This window comes from Cicer arietinum, chromosome 6, assembly GCF_000331145.2.
Source record: "Cicer arietinum cultivar CDC Frontier isolate Library 1 chromosome 6, Cicar.CDCFrontier_v2.0, whole genome shotgun sequence".
NCBI classification, from domain to species: Eukaryota; Viridiplantae; Streptophyta; class Magnoliopsida; order Fabales; family Fabaceae; genus Cicer; species Cicer arietinum.
The window spans coordinates 8,599,266-8,616,727 of NC_021165.2; the positions used below are offsets into that span (position 1 = coordinate 8,599,266).

Below are 17,462 nucleotides of genomic sequence, written 5' to 3' on the forward strand. Positions count from 1 at the left end.
GTTGGAGACTGAAAATTATAATGCTGAAAATGCTAAGAAAGAGCTTGCACATGCAATTATTTTGCATGAATATTCACTCTCAATAGTGGAACATATTGATTTTAGGATATACTATAAAAAAAATATATTCAACCTCTATCCAACCATTATTTCAAGTTCCTTGTAGAAATACTATAATAAAAAAATAGAGATATTCAAAGTGCACGAAGTTGAAAGAACCACAATTTTGAAGTTGTTAGAAATTCTCCCATAAAGAGTGGCCATTACTTTTGACATGTGGATTACGGACAATAAAAAAAGGGTATATAGTTGTCATTTCTCATTACATTGATGAAAATTAAGATTTACAAAGTTAAATTTTGAGGTAATTATAATTTCTTCTAATACTAGTTTGATTGAATATTATCTATATTAGTAATTGAATATGAATCTTATTATGTTAGATTTATTTATATTCTTGCCCCTCATACAAGTGAAAAACTTTGTAATTCATTCGTTGAATGTTTGATGGATTAAAACATTGATACACAATTGCTCACTATCACTTTAGATAATTGTAACACTAATGATGCAATAATTGATAAAATTAAAGATAAATTGCAATTGGATACATTGTTAAATGATGAAGTTTTACTTCACACACGTTGTTGCACACATATACTTAATTTTATAATAAAAGAAGAGTTAGTAGTTGTGAAAGATTGAGTGGAGAGGATTCAAAATAGTGTTGCATATTGGACTACAATACTTAAAAGGACAGAAAAGTTCGAGGAGACTGCCAAACAATTACAAATCTCTTGTACTAAGAATTTGGTTTTAGATTGTTCGATTCAATGGAATTCAACTTACAAGATGTTTGATGTTTCCATTTTGTATGTATTTAGTCGATTAAGACAACGTGAATCCCAATACACTTGTTTGGCTACAAGTTTGCATTGAAAATTTGCAAAAGATATTTGTGGAAAATTAAAATTGTTCAATTCTATCAATTAAGTGTTTTCTGGCACTAAATATCCAATCAATATTTTTCTAAGATTTGTATGATCAAAATTGCAATAAATTAGTGGATGAAATCCTATGATGCATTGATAAAATACATGTCATAGAGCATGTTGGAAAAATTTGAAATATATTGGAATGTGGTTTATGAAATAATATGAGTTGTTGTTGTTTTGGATCATAGGTACAAAATAGAGTTGCTTGAATATATTAAATTGTATGAGAATGATGTTAATGACCAAGTTAAGTTTGATAATTTGTTGTGGTGGAAGTTGAATGGTGTTAAGTATCCAACGCTTCAAGCCATTGCAAATGATGTATTGACAATTCTTGTTTCTTATCAACGTTGACTTCATCGGACTACTTTAGAGGCCTTGATGTATGTTGAGAAGACTCATATTTTTTTATTTATTTAAATTCTTCATTTAAATTTGAATATCTTTGAAATAGATAATAATTTTGTATATCTTAAATTATCATTGTTTATATTGTACTAGATTGATATCGACAGGTGATTTGAATTCTGAAGTGAACAATGAAAGTGTTATTTTACTCGATAAAATGGAGTCTGACGATGAATGTATTTTATTCTCTAAAGTATTTGATTTAAATTTTTCATGTTAAATGTTAATATTTAACCCTTATTTTTTAATATAAGTGAATTATTGATCAACGGTGTTACTTCACTTTCTAACTCCTGCCTTGAAGATGAAGATGATAGTTAGAAAATGTTTATGTGAAACTTTTTGTTGTTTTGATGAATTAGTTCGTTTGTTGATTTAGAACTTTTGTTATAATTGATATTTTCACTTCTAAAGAACTTGAAGATTATGAAAATATTGCGACTTGTAAGATTTTTAAACTAATTTTAAGATATTATAACTTTATTATTTTGGTTACTGGAATTTTAGAACTTGTGTTAAATGTTACTATTTAGTCTAATTATTAATTTTTTATGCTATAAAATAAATAAATTTTAATTCTTGGAGTGGGAGTGAGGCGTAGAAATCATTCGTGTTGGATGTGAGTATGAATATTAAAAAGTCATCCTAACGGGCGCACAAACAAGGGCAAAGGTAGTACTAGAGTTGCGGATGCGGAATTGGTAATGATTAATTTTGGTATAATAAATAAATGAGAGGGAATAATAGTAAACCTAAACGGAAAAACATTTAATTATAGTATAATGGAACCATTTGAAATTACTTTTTATAGAAAAATTGTATAAACAAGTTGGATGTCAAAAGTGGTTATGTTTGTAGAAGTTGGAATAACCTACCCATGAGTCATATTGCGCATTGTATGCTACTTCATTTAATTGATCTATTATGACATTCCATGAATGCTTATGATACATTACACACACGTTAACTTCCTCTCTCATTCTCGATCCTCAACTTTTTTGGTTGTTGTTATAACTATAATAGTTATAGTTATTTAAATTTATCAACAACTCATGCATTATTTTCAAAATTGATTCGCACATTTTGTTATGCAAATCTATTGCTAAAATCTTAAAAATTTTGGTTGATTGAATTTGGAGAAATAAATGTTTCTCATATTCCGATTGGTTTGAAGGAAATGGATGAAGTGATGTTGAAATGGATTTGTGGTGATCAGTGGAGTAGATGGAGTTTGAGCGATTGTGAGACTGAAATGGGAGATAATGAAAAATTATATGATGTTAGTGAAAAATTATACTACATGGAACAATGAATCAAATATTTTAGATTAAATGTTATTGTAATAAAGTATTTTTTTTTTAAGTATTATTATATAATAACGTCAATTGTTATTAAGTATTACATAATTAATGAACATATTTGTTGTTTTTTAATGAATCTTGATGTGTTGGATAATTCTATCAAATGAAAGGTTTTTATCTTTATCTTTTAGTTATTTAATTATTATTCCGTTAAATAGTTAACTTAATTGAATCGTTGATATTTTTGTATCACAATGAGAGTAAAATCTAAAAGATATATCGTTCATGATAATTTGTTGCTATATTAAATAGTTAAACAACTAAGAATAAAAATTATTTATTGTACAACTAAAAGAATGTCATTCATGAAATTAATAATTAATTAAAAGATAAATGTATTTTGATTTTTTAACATAACTCTTGAATATTTTAAAGATAAAAATGTGAAGTTATAATATATTATTCAAAATTTATTATGAAAATTATATACGAGAAAGTATAATTTGTTTTTGTTTAAAACTTCAGAAAAAAAGAAGAAAAAAAAAGTAGTCGTACCATTTAGATTTCAACAATTATATTGATAAAATAATTATTCCTTTATGTATTTTTTCTATCAACAGTTGAAAGATTATTCAGTTTTTTATATCAATCACATTTAAGTTTTTCTCCATAATTTAACAATTAAATATATTACTGCCAACCTCACGCAACCTATTAGTGTGACCATACACAAGTATTTTGTCAGTGCCCTTTCCTGACAGTTTGAGATGGGTTTCTCTTATTTTTCTTTCCGTTGAGGCATTCTGGGCCCAATCACAGTAATTACGAGACACTAGCCCAAATTGTGGACTAAAGGATAGTGTTAGTAGTAGAAAGTCCAGGTCAACCATCATAAATTAATCTATACCATCTTTTAGGACAATGTTTTCATAGGAATATTTAATGGTGGGAGGTTGGAACGTATTGTTATTGATTTCCAACATTAGGAAATGGGTTAGGCAGTGGTGCGGTGCGTCGACGAAACAAGAAAGTTGTAAAAAAGAGTTCATCCTTTGGTTGACAATTTACAACTTAGCCATATTTAGTGGAGTTTAACTTGACCCACTAATTGAGACCTTAATTAACAACTACAACTTGACAAAAAATTTATTTAGATTTTATCATGTTTCAAACATGAAGGGTCATGGGATAAATAATGAAAATTAAAATTATTCGATTAATTGACGATTTATAATTTAGTGGATCGTATTAAATTAAGTGTGAATGATTAGTTTGAAATTAATTATAAATTAATTAAATATTAAATTTAATATCTAATATTATAAAATTTTAAGTGAAATGTGATGTCAATCTCTCTAAATTAAACTTGTTAAGAATTTATCTTAAACTACTACGATGATAGTTTGTTTTGTATAATTTAAAACGTAAATCATTACGGGTTAAATTAATGTGTAGAAAAGACTTCAACTAAAAAAAAAGTGGTAGAAGACTTGCAGATTTTGTGCCCCTTTGAGAGCATGAATTTAGGCTTTTATGCTAAGAAACATAATGAGTTTGGTAGACCCACGTGTTTTAATTTGAATTCTATCAATTCAATAAATTCGCATTTATGTTAAATATAAATAATCTAATATCTATTAAACGATGATTGATGTATCGAGTATGTAGACGCGAGATCCAAATAATGGGGTCCCACAAGTTTTGTCACAATGACTTGGTCAGATGAGACCTACTATGGTATTTACTAGCTAACCAACCACCCATTAACATTACATTTCTTGCAGGCCTCTTCACTCACTCCTCAATTATAAAACCATAGCTCATTATTCCAAATTCAATTACATCCATATCCCAAAATTTCCTTTTACAAATTTCTAGCAATTACATCCATATGGCTTTGGGAAGAGGCAGTGCATTGGTTGTTCTACTAGTTTGCTTTTTGGTGATTCACTCTGAGTTGGCTCAGGCTGCCATCTACACTGTTGGAGGTGCTGGTGGTTGGACCTTTAACACTATTGCCTGGCCTAATGGGAAAAACTTTAAAGCTGGTGATACACTTGGTATGTTTCTTTCAATCACTAAAAGATTTTACTAAATTTCATTCTAACTATATCCACTTTCCTTTTATCATATCTAACTAACTATATATCTTCTTTAATAGAGTACTTAAAACATAATTTATTTCATAATATAGTTTGTAACTCACTTTATATATTGAATCATGTAAAAAAACATAAAATGATGTCACTAAAAATTTGGTTGGTATTTTTGTGAAGTATTCAACTATAGTCCGGGTGCACACAATGTGGTGGCAGTGAGCAAAGCAGGGTATGGTAGCTGCAAGACTCCAAGAGGAGCCAAAGTGTATCGGTCAGGAAAAGATCAGATAAGGCTTGCTAGAGGACAAAACTATTTCATCTGCAATTATGTTGGTCACTGCGAGTCTGGAATGAAAATTGCCATCAATGCTGTTTGATTTTTATTATTATAATAATAATATTGTGTGCTTTTATCTATGTGCTTTCATCATACCTCTTGTACCTGTTCTAATTTATACACTTCGTGAATCATGTAGAAGTTTTCAATAAATGGAAAGGTGGGTGTGAATTGTGGTGTGTACCATTTATGTTAGTAAATGTTATTCATCATGGGTGTAGTAAGTTGTAACAATACTTTTGTGTAATACGGCCCAATTGTTTTGAGAGAACGGCATATGACTTGAATTTACAATGTTGTCAATTTTATTTTAAAATTATTTCAAATAATAATGCTGAATAGTATTTATTAAAATTAACAGGTGAAAGTTTGACAAAAAAAATTCACAATCCTGTCAAAAATAAAATAAAAAAGTGAAGTAGATGTTACCAAGAGAGGTACCATTTAATATTTGATGCGCGTCTCGATTAGAAATAGTATCTTCGGGGAAAAGAATTTATGAAGAAATGAAGTGCAGTAATTTTCATACACATTTTTGGAAGTAGGTTTTTTACATGTTAACCGGCAAAACTTCAAATCATTTGAGAAACTTGTTTTAGCTATTTAAAATTTGGAGTTTAGATTCTTTTTAAATCTCCTCAATATGTACTAATCATTTTTATTTTTTTTAAGGATTTAAATGAGGTCTATTGTTATTGTAAATTTAGTTTACATCAACAATCAATAGTAACTCGTCACGTTCGACAGAACATTTAAAAAATATTTAATATAATGTGGTAGATTGAATGATTATGATTAAACGACAATATAAAACAATTTTACACTTTCAGTGTACTATTTTTAAACTATTCTTTTAATTTTATTTTTTGTTTTTTTTCTAACTTGAAAATTTATATCATATAAATTATGTATGTAAAATTTTATACAAATATAAAATCATTTGATATATTATTGAAATTTATGAAGATTAATGATGTTTAATATGTATAAGACGTTAATTTTAATATATCTTAATAATATGTAAAATTATTTTAGATTTGTGTCGACTTTTACATATATAATTTATGTGATATAATTTCTTAATTAAAAAAAAAAAAAAGATGATAGAAAGAATTTTTTAATTTGTTAAAGTTTGTACCCAATTATACAAACCATTCGAGAAGAGTGGCCCCGGTACTGGTGGTAGTTGGGCTAAAAACTTGTTTACTTTGGGGTTGCTTTATACACGCCCCCACTTTTTCTTATACCTTCACCAACCCACCCGTTTAAAAAAATATTATCTCCCAATAATAACATGTTAAACTTTACTTTCAATTTTATTTATACATTCTCGAAGTTTCATTTTGAATGTGTAGAAAATGTGATTCAAAAGCTTACATCCAAAATCTATTTAATTGTGCTCAATCTTTTGGATGTTTAATTTTGGAACTGAGGGTGGATATATGAGAAAAATTTGAGAGTGCAGAAAGAAACACCCATGCTCAGTAATAGCCATTGAAAAATTAAAATGGCTCAGACTATTCACAATGGACAATGAAACAACTCCATTTTGATACTTAAATGGATTTTATATGTACACATCACTTTGTATAATAATTTTTTAATATTAATATCTAATAAATACTCGATTCTTTCAACTCAACACCACAAAAAATGATTAAATAAATTTTACTAATAACTTTATATTATTATATTTTAACAACATTCATTTAGTTCAACACAATTTATCGTATGGATCTTACAAAAAGTGAAGAGATAAAATGCTTCGATGGCTATTCTTCTATATGAACATCATTAAAATTTTCTCTACAATAAAAGTACCTATTTAGCTTTTAGCTTGGTGCTAAATAGGTGAAATACCCACTAATATAGATATTAAACAAATAAATTATGTATAGTCACTAACCAAGGGAATTCGAAAATTGATGTCTTCACACATGATTTAATTTATTTTTTTTAGTTTCAATTTCAAAGGCCGAAGCCCCAAGCAAAAAAGATAAATTAAGGACAATGAGCTAAAATTTCCTCATAATTTGAATTGACAGCATCCAAAATAAAACAAATAGCTAGTAAAGTTTAGGCCATTAACATTTTAGTTGGATTGATAGTAATATAAAGAAAATAATATTTTACTAACAAAAAGCTAGAGGGAATTAGGAGGATAATTTTTTTTCTAGTTACGTACTACAATAATCAAATTCAGATCACTAATGGTCCTAATTAAGAAAATCCTCTAGCAAGTAGCAACTTTTCTTTTTCTCAGTGTCCAAAGGGGTCTTATAGGTTTGCTAAATTGTGCATTGAGTTTAGGACAATTACGTATTCTTCGAAAAATTAACGTATCACTAACTATGAAGACTTTCACTACTGTTGCCTTTTATAAGGTGGGGTGTAATCTTTCCATCTTTAATAATTAAACTAAAAACATTATTATGGATATAATTTTTTTTAATACTTATACACTTACAGTCTAAAAAATTTTACACAGTAGATAAATTATAATTAATTATATGAATGATTTTATAAATAGACATGACAAAAGTTAAATATTACCAATAATATAATGTTATGATTGATTGAGACTGTATAAATTCTTTATAATGATATTTTATATAAATTAAATTCTAAAAAAACATTATTATGAGATGTGCAATTGGGGGGTCATCATTTGTTAGGCTAATGGGCCCAACACTTTCCAACATTCCCAGTATAATTTTTATCATATTTTTGTCAATGTTCATCAGTCCCCTAGTTTTGCTTTTCCATCCACAAATATACTACCTGAAGCTAGAATCATATTGTTTATTTTACAATACCGGATGATAAAATCCAATAAAAAAAATAAGAGATTGGATGATCATTCACATTTTTTTGGGTAGCACCATGCACAAGTTAATAAACTCTTATTGCAACAAATCTCTTTTCCCAATTCTCAATCTTTTATATTGTGCATTAAAAAAATGGCTATGGGAAGAGGCAGTGTTATAGTAGCTCTGATGCTATCACTATGCTTTAATGCTTCATTCTGAGATGGTTTATGCTGCCACAGACACAGTTGGGGATACAAATGGTTGGACATTTAATACTGTGGGCTGGCCCAAGGGGAAGCACTTCCGGGCCGGTGATACACTTGGTTGGTTTTTTAAAGACTGATAGCTTTTGTACCCCCCATTTAAACTTGTACCCCCCAATTTAATGTTTTTTGAGTGAAATACCCAAAATAACCTTAAAAAATCAGTAAAAGTCAAAATAAGAAAAAATCAAAACAGTTGTACCCCCACACTTGAAAAATCCGGATAAGTGAGTTTTTCTGAAAAAAAGTTTTTACCGGAAATTTCATTTTTGAAATTTCCGGGAAGGTTCATCGGAAAATTGAAAAATCCGATAGTTCAAAATCAATACCGGAAATTTGAAATTTCCGGATGCCTTCCCGGAAATTTCATTTTTTGAAATTTCCGGTATGCATTTTTAACTACCGGATTTTTCAAATTTCCGGTTTGTTTACCGGAAATTTCATTACTTTTTTAAATTTCTGGTACACTGTGTAACTTTTTTTTTATATAATTTTTTTTATTGAATTTTGTTAGTGAGGAATTCAAAAAAAAAAAAATAACTACCGGATTTTTGAAATTTTCGGATTAACTACTGGAAATTTCAAAAAACGAAATTTCCGGTGAACAAAAACTAACTGCCGGATTTTTCAAAATTTTTGAAATTTCCGGTATTGAAAATACATTGACCAAATTTCCGGTAATAAATATAACTACCGGAAATTTAGTTGTAAAAAATTACTTACCTGAAATTTCAACGAAGGTGTCAGATTTTGGAGTAATTTTTTTTTACATCTCACGTGAATGAATTTATTAAGGACAAAACTGAGTTTTTAACAAATTGGGGGTACAAGTTTAAATGGAGGGGTACAAAAGCTAACAGTCTTTTTTAAAATATTTTTTTATGTTCAATCATTTAAGAAATAAATTAATTAGTTTAGTACTTAATATGAAAAATATGCCTTGTTAAAAAAAATGAAAAACATACCTTGGCAGGTAGGAAAGATGTTTAATTTAACTATATATTTTTTATTTGGTAATACTTTGTCCCTGTCTATGATAATTTAATGGAAATTTCTGCAGCACATTCATTAATTAAAGTATTTTGATATATATTTGTTTTCTAAACTAAAAAATTAATAATTATTTTCATATTAAAATAACTATTTGTTGACTTTTTTATTTTAAAAAAGATCATTTCAAATAAAAAATATCATTTAATTGTTTATAAACATTAAACTAATTTTTTATATTTTATTGTATAAAATATTCAATACTTTATAAATAATAAAATTAACTAATTTAATTTCTCTGATATTTTTGATAAATAATATTTAGTTATTATAATTTTTTAAATGGATAAAAAATATTTTTTTTTAAATTTATTTGAATATTAATTTAAAAACTAAACATTCTGGTACATGTCGAATTGAAGTGTGTACTATGAAATTTCTCAAATTTAATTCATATTAAAATATTTCGTAATGTATTAAATTTGTTTATAATGTATATTGATGTTCCACAATTGTCATTTAATTTATGATTTAATTAAACAATGACCAAAAGATAGTCAATTAATTACAAATATTTCTTGTGTAAAAAAAAATAATTAATGCATTTAATTATTTGACAATAAACTTATATTTATAATTTTGCCTTTCGAGTATAACTTATTATATTTAAGGACATGTCGTTATTGTTCTTTTACTATTACATGAATTTTTAATAAATCAATCTAAATGAACTACGGTATATAATTCATCTGATTAGAAATGAACAAACTTTCGTTCTGAATTAAAACGGTTTGAAAATCGAATTTAAATGATTTTTAGTTTAAAAAAACTGAATCACATTGATTTTTAGTTCTAAAAACTGAATTGAACTGTTCTATAAATTGATGAACCGATTTATTATTCTGAAATCAACTGGTTTTAACTTAATTTTTTGTTCCTATAGGTCAAATTTTATATAATTACCCCTAATTACTTCTAAAAATCAAATTTGGTTTTAATTTTTTCGAACTAAAAATCAGTTCGGTTCAGTTTTTTCGACTTGAAAACCAGTTCGGTTCTAGATTTTAAAAATCAGTTCGATTAATAAACTATTTTTGAAAAAACACTTTGATTCTCAATTTTTATAAATCAATTTAGTTCAAAAATAATTCAGGTAAATTCACTTCTACGATTTAATTCAATTTTTGATTTTTTGACCCCCCTATATATGAAGATGTAGTTTTTGAGATATATGTTTTTACTTTACTCTATACTAAAATTAAAACAAAATTGAGTTATATAAATACATCAATTTATTTATTTATTTTTAAATATTTATATTTTGAGACGAAATATTACTTACTCATGATACATATTACTTGATTAGTGGTTTGAGTTTTTGACTCTTTTTATAATTATTTTTAATTTTTTATGTTATTTATAATTTAAATAAAAAAATAAATAATTTTGAGTTTTTAATATTTCTTTTTATTAAAGATTTAATTTTTAAAATCAGCACATAAATTTCAAATTATTTCAGACTATGGATACATATACTGGTGCAGTTTTCAACCCGAGGTTTTTGTCTTCTTTTCCACATTTTTCTATTATATATATCATAGATCCTTGCATTTTTTTTGTTTTTTTTTTTATTTCTTATATCGTATAAATAAAATACCGAATATGAAAAAAGAAAAATATTCTATTTCTATAGACCGATACTATTCTATTTAAGGGTGGTTACCACGCATGCAAGACACCATAGGATGCCGAAATATATATATAGTTCCAGAAACGATCAATCAAGATTGCCAAAAGACCAAACTATTTCAGTTGTTTTTTCATTGCTGTCTGATTTTATCTCATTAGTCAATTTGGTTTTCATTTTTCATTATAATTAAGCTTATTTTAAAGCCACTATAAAATTGAGTTAATTGCAATGCTAGCTGATGCATGTTTATTACAAGTGTTTTTTTACGGCATGTTTGTTTAATCCAACAATAATTTAAATATTTAAAATTTATTTATTTTATATTTATTATTTTAATATATAAATTAAATAAATAATAAATTTAATTACAATAATAATGATATCAAAATTATTTTATTCAATTCGCAAAAGTTATTAAGTATGACATCATTAATAAAAGCACTACGTAATAAAAAAATAAAAAAATAATCCAAAAAATTAGTTAATAAAATAAAAAATTGGTTTTAGAAATAAGAGGACTAAAGGTTTATTTTTTACAAAAAAAAATGCATTTTAAGTTTAAAATAATGTGTTACGATTAAAGTATTTGTCTTAGTCATAGTCAATAATGAAATTGTACATTTGTCCTAATTATAAGTATCATTTGGGAAGAAAAAAATAAGTTGTCTCTAAATATAAGCATATTTTCAAATTATTTGGTGTATTTATTATTTTTTTTGAAATATATTTCTTATTAATACTAACAATTTGTCTTGGAATAGTAAAAGTTAAATTTAGCACATTTAAATATAAATATTATTTTAGAAAAATTAACACATAAAACAATCACATTAACTACCCTAACAATATTTGTCAATAAAAGTGAAAAAACATTATAAATTTATATTAAGAGATGGAGGTGATAGTTAAGTGACTAATTAATTGAGGGATCCTTAACTAAACAAGGATATTCTTGAAAAAGTTAATAAATAGTACTTCTTTCGGTTTTATTTATAAAAAAAAATTTGAAACTTTTTTTGTTTTATGTTAAAAAAACTTACTACTTTTAAGATTCATATATTATTTAAATTACTTTATCTGTTTATTTAAAATGTTTATTTTTTAATATTATTAATTGTTCAATATTTTCGATAAAAATATATTTGAAAGAGTGGTAAAAAAGTTAAGACAATCTACGTACACATTGATTTTTTGTTTATCTGTTATAAATGAGACTAGTATTGTGAATCATTCGATTGTGTCAGCTGAAATGTTGCTAAATGTCATAAATGCAATTCTGGACAAGTTCTCCATCACACTTTCCTTTGATAAAATTGGTTTTATATGTAGCAAAGCAATCAAAACAAAATTTATCTCTCTAGAGATGTAATAAGGCCTTAGCTTCTAATTCAACTTGAATTTCTTTCTATAGTTCACCAAAGGAGCATAGGTATAAGTGAAATAGTCACCTTCATCACTCATGGATATATATAAAGTCATCACAATTTACTTCTTTAAAATTAGCATCCTAAACTAATTTAATTTTGGTGTTAATTGTTAAGCCACAACCTGACTACCATGATTATTAATAAATTAAATGAGCTTTCATCTACATTTTTTTTATAAACAAATTGTATTAATAAAGAGTATAAAAAGTACTCGAATCCATTAGAGAAAAGAATAATGAACTAGAAGACTACAAGATTCACAAATATAAATTTTTAGAATCACATATTTTATAAATACACTAACGTATTGATACACTAATCGAATAAAATATAAACATTATAGCTACCTCTTTTTCTCAAAAACCATAACCATCATGTGAAATTTATCTCTTTCACAAGTTTCCTAAAATCAGCAATTATGAATCTAAAAATAAAATTATTTCTTGCTAACCAAATGTTCAACACAACGGCTAGCTAGCCAAATCATGGGTTTGGGTTTTTTCACCAACTTCAACTTTAATCCACATTTAATTTCAGAAAAAAATCTACCAAACCAACTAATGATACTTGTTTTTATAAACAAAATGAATTGCAAAGGGATATATAACCCTACTGCAAATATGCAAAAAGGGTTAGAATACCAATTTGAAAGAAATTAGAATAAAACGAACAAATGATATACATTTTTTATAATATAAATGAGAAAATATCAAGAAATTAGAATAAATCATATTGAATTTACATTTGTCAGATAATTGAATTAATAGTGAGTAAATGAATATGAATATTAATAACTTGTCATTGGACCTTTATTCGACTAAATAATAAATATTATAAAAAAAATTAAAATAAATAATTGAAAGTGGTTATTGATGGATTCAATGTGATTCTTATTAGTAGATTTTGACTTGCCACCTATTTTATGGAATTAAGATGTGTTCATCCAACGGAGATAATTATAATCTAATTTTGTGATAGTTTAAATAGTATTTTTTTTAGCAGTTTTTGTTGATTTTTGAGATCTTTCAATATTTAGGTTAAACAATCTCAACATTTGACTAATGTTTTTTTGGGTGTAACAATTGATCAATTTTTAAGTAGTTCAATTTTCACATTACAAAAAACTTGGCACATTAAAGATATCACTTTCAAAAGTGTGATATATTCAATTCCTTTGCAACAATGATAGGAGATCCAGAAAATTATCGACTTACTAAATCAATGACTCTAGAGAAATTTTGAAGGAAGTATGTACCAACAACCTCATATGAATCTTAGAACCCACAACCAAAAGATAATAAAATAGAAACCCTAATTCGAAGTGGACACCTCATCCATACAAATTCCTAAAGGCTAATTATGGCGTTGTCATAAAAAATGAAGAAGGAATAGGAATAAAATTTGAGTATGTACTTGGTTGGTCATCAATAAATTTTGAGTTTAATTTTTTATCTGTATGCACATGTTATTTTTTACGTAATCAATATACTATGACCAATTATATGATAATTTTAAAAATAATGATTACAAAAGTTGAATTTTATTTATGATCTAATTTTAGTAATTTCTTAACGGTTGTAACTCCATACTCTTTAGTAATCAATTAATGATTACAAACTTCAGAAAGAACTGTGAGTCATTAAATGTTTTTTCAGGCAATGACCCATTGTGTCTAAAAAGATGAAAGGTGAAGTTGGTCCCGCCAAAACAAAAGTATAATATATAAAGTCATAGGAACAAATATCTAGAGAGGGATTTGTAAATTTGTAATCATTATGTTAGTTGAATTGCATTATAGCTACACTCATAAGTTTTTCATAGCATTGAAAAGACTGAAGACTTGTTATTTGTTGCATTAGATGATGATATGTGTCAGCTGAGTTTCAAAGGGCACTCTACTAGATTCCTCCATCCCATCTACAAATATTTGATGGAGGTGACACAAATTACTCCATCTGTACTACTTGTTTCAACATTTTACATAAATTAAGAAAAACATATACTTATAAATAAAATCGATAATATAATGTTTCGTTATTAAATATGAGTGTATTTAATATTATTCTTAATTACACCTCTTTTATTATTCTTTACTTATTGGAGATAAGTGATTTAGAGTTTTTTTTTTTTTTTGAAATTAGCCTTTTAGATTGTTTTTATCCTTTTTTATTTAAATAATTAATTTTTATATAGATTTAGTTTTTTTTCCGTGATTTATGTGTGATTTTATTATATAAATTTAATTTTATTATTATATAAATTTTTATATAAATTTAGTTGTCTTGGTGAGATACCGTTTGATTTATCATCTCGTCACGACATTCGTTTGATTCATATTGACAAATAGTTTTGATCTATTACAGATTCAATTAATGACTTTAATGTCGTTAATGTTATAAGTGTAAATGCATAGGTGTTCCGAACATTTTAAATTTAAATTTGTCACATTTGTAAGTTTTTTTTTTTTGTTGCTTAAATACAGTTTTAGTTCTCCTATTTTTATCAATTTAGAAAATCAGTTTTTCTATTTTAAAATCTAACATTTTTGTATTCATTAATATTTTTTAACTAAAAAATAGCGATGATATATGTTTTAAATAATGTAACATATGGTAAGAGGGTGTAGAATGATTAACACTCATGAAATCACAATAAAACTCTCTAAAAACTTATGTTTCAACTTCAATTTTTTTCTTTTCATTTTTGTAATTTAATTAAAGATATATGATTATTAATCCATCTAGACGATTCTATACCATGAAATTGCATGTCATATTATTTAAAATATGTTAAATCGTTAATTTTTTAGTTCAAAAATATGAGAGATGAACCAAAACTGTCAACTTTTAAAATAGGAGATCAATTCCATAAAATAAAAAAATAGAGAAGTGTATTCGCAAATTCATTCTTTTTCAGTTTAACGACTTTGAATTTATATTATTCTTGATCGATGTATTCTATCAATTTAAATAATTAGATATTATTTTTTAATAAAATAAATTATTATAAATATATAACAAAAGATATTAAAGTCTAAATTATATATATATAATATTAATTAAATGATATAATTGAAAAAACATTTAAAGTATTCTAAAAATTGAAATAATGAATTAATTTGAGTCAATTTTTTTTTATTGCAAATATGTGAGAGGGAGTAACACTTTTTATTTAGCTTTGGTGGTGGTGGGTGGTGTGGTGCTTGGCTAGTGAGTGTGGATAAGTTAGTGGAATTGGGTCTCAATTAAAACATTACAACAACTACATGTAATGGTGTGGTGGCCTCATAGTAATTCAAAATGGAAACTACTAGCTACTATTCTCTAATGCTTCTAGGAATCCTATGCTGAAACGGGTCCCAAATATTTCTGGTGCCAATGAAACTTTTAACTAGTGGAGGCATGCAATACAAATTATAACCAGTGTCTTAAAATTTGATTTAAACTCATAGAAAGGTGGAACTTCACCATCATAGGCAAGACAAAAATTTAGGACACTAATAAAAAGGGAAAAGTAAACTAAATAAAAGACAAGCGACTATCCTTGAACAACCCATTAAGAAAATAAAAGTCAACTAAAAAATATCTAGGGTATGTTTGATTAACTTTTCAAAAATAGTTTTCTATTTAAAACAACATTTATTTTCATATCTATAAGACGATAAGGAGTATTAAAATAAAATAAAAGTATCAATATAATATATTTTTAATAAGGCACACCATATTCTCTATAGAAGACTTGGTTTTAATAATTTTATTTGCATAGGCATAAAATTATATACTTTGTTTACTTAGGCTTCATCAGTTGCACTTGCACAACATTATTACGTTCTGCTTAGGAGGGGCAATGTTGTTTGTATTTCACTCACCCTATTGGTCCTAACATTATCATTTCGTTTTTGGGTCGTTAGTTATTAATTTGACTTTGCTGCTAGGTTTGTTTTATTATTTTTTTCCTATATATTAATTCAATTATATATAGTACTAATTAATTATTATCTTTTAATAATCAATTAATATGAACTTCAAAGAATTTTTCTCTCTATCAAATTCTTATTTTTTTTATCCTGTACAACATTTAGTGTAAACACGATTAATTACTCAATTTTCTTTACTTTGTTTTGTTTACATTCGAACAGTAACTTAATCATTTCGCTTAATTATTGAAAATATTGTTAAAAATATTCAACTATAAGCGAAAATAGAATTAAAGAACAAACACAAATTTCATATTTTTCTTCACTACATAAATTTAGTCTTTTATTTAATTAATTTTTCTAGTGATTGTATATGCTTTTTACGTTGACTTAACACTAAATTAAGAGTCAAAGAGAATTAAAAAAAAAATTACCTTGAAGACAAATCCTTAGTACTTTCATCAAATATATAAGCAAATTCTTGATCAACTTTGCTTTGAATCGATTATTTTGATCAAGAAATTTAGGACATGATAAAAGCATGATGTATGTTTGTGAATAGTAGAAATGAATTAACCTGCAAAAATATATATGCATATAAAAACGTATGATATGAGATTGAGATATATAAGAAGTTACCAAGTGATGATGTATATATGGATCAAAATGAATGAAGAGGAGCCTCCAAAGGGGTTTGTTGGAGACAAATTCACAGAGCCTGTTTGGCTTACTGGCCACCTCCAATTAATATAATATTAATTGTCACTAAGGGGAAGGGGGGGTGTGAATAGTGATTATATTTGTAAGTTATGGATGGAGGTGGACAGAATGCCAAAATAGCTATGGAATATGTCCTCTTACAAACCCTAGAGGCTTATATTTTAATTTGAAGAAGATAAAGTCAACAAGGATTGTGATATGATAAATTAGGAAATGGTGTATGTGTGTGTGTGTGGGTTTTTAAATATAAGACTGGCTAGCTAGCTTTTTCTACAATGAAAGATGCATAAAGCGTGCATGGACTCACGCTTCTCTACTATAATAGCTCATGTATTCTAATACAACAACCACTTGTCATTTTATTAGAGGTCGGTCAAAGAATCAATCTCAAAATGTTTCTATAACTTGGTATATTTTTAAAATATCGTGAGATTGATTTTATTAGTGTGAAGTGAATTTTGACTTGTACAAAAAAGGAAGATGCAATGCAAAAAGGGCTAGGGCTA

The 17,462-nt window shown here is 26.2% G+C and overlaps 1 protein-coding gene across 1 annotated transcript; it reads left to right on the top strand.

Annotated features, from left to right (window-relative positions):
• Window positions 1–4,521: 4,521 nt before the first annotated feature.
• LOC101514049 (basic blue protein-like) lies at window positions 4,522–5,427 on the top strand. Its single transcript, NM_001279028.1, has 2 exons — window positions 4,522–4,764; window positions 4,981–5,427. Exons 1-2 carry the CDS (start codon window positions 4,596–4,598, stop codon window positions 5,178–5,180), a joined length of 369 nt encoding a protein of 122 aa, NP_001265957.1. The 5' UTR covers window positions 4,522–4,595; the 3' UTR covers window positions 5,181–5,427.
• Window positions 5,428–17,462: the final 12,035 nt, after the last annotated feature.

Coding starts and splice junctions, on each gene's coding strand:
- LOC101514049 (NM_001279028.1), top strand. CDS start 4,596: ATGGCTTTGGGAAGAGGCAGTGCATTGGTTGTTCTACTAGTTTGCTTT. Junction 4,765..4,980: donor TAAAGCTGGTGATACACTTG/GTATGTTTCTTT, acceptor ATTTTTGTGAAG/TATTCAACTATAGTCCGGGT.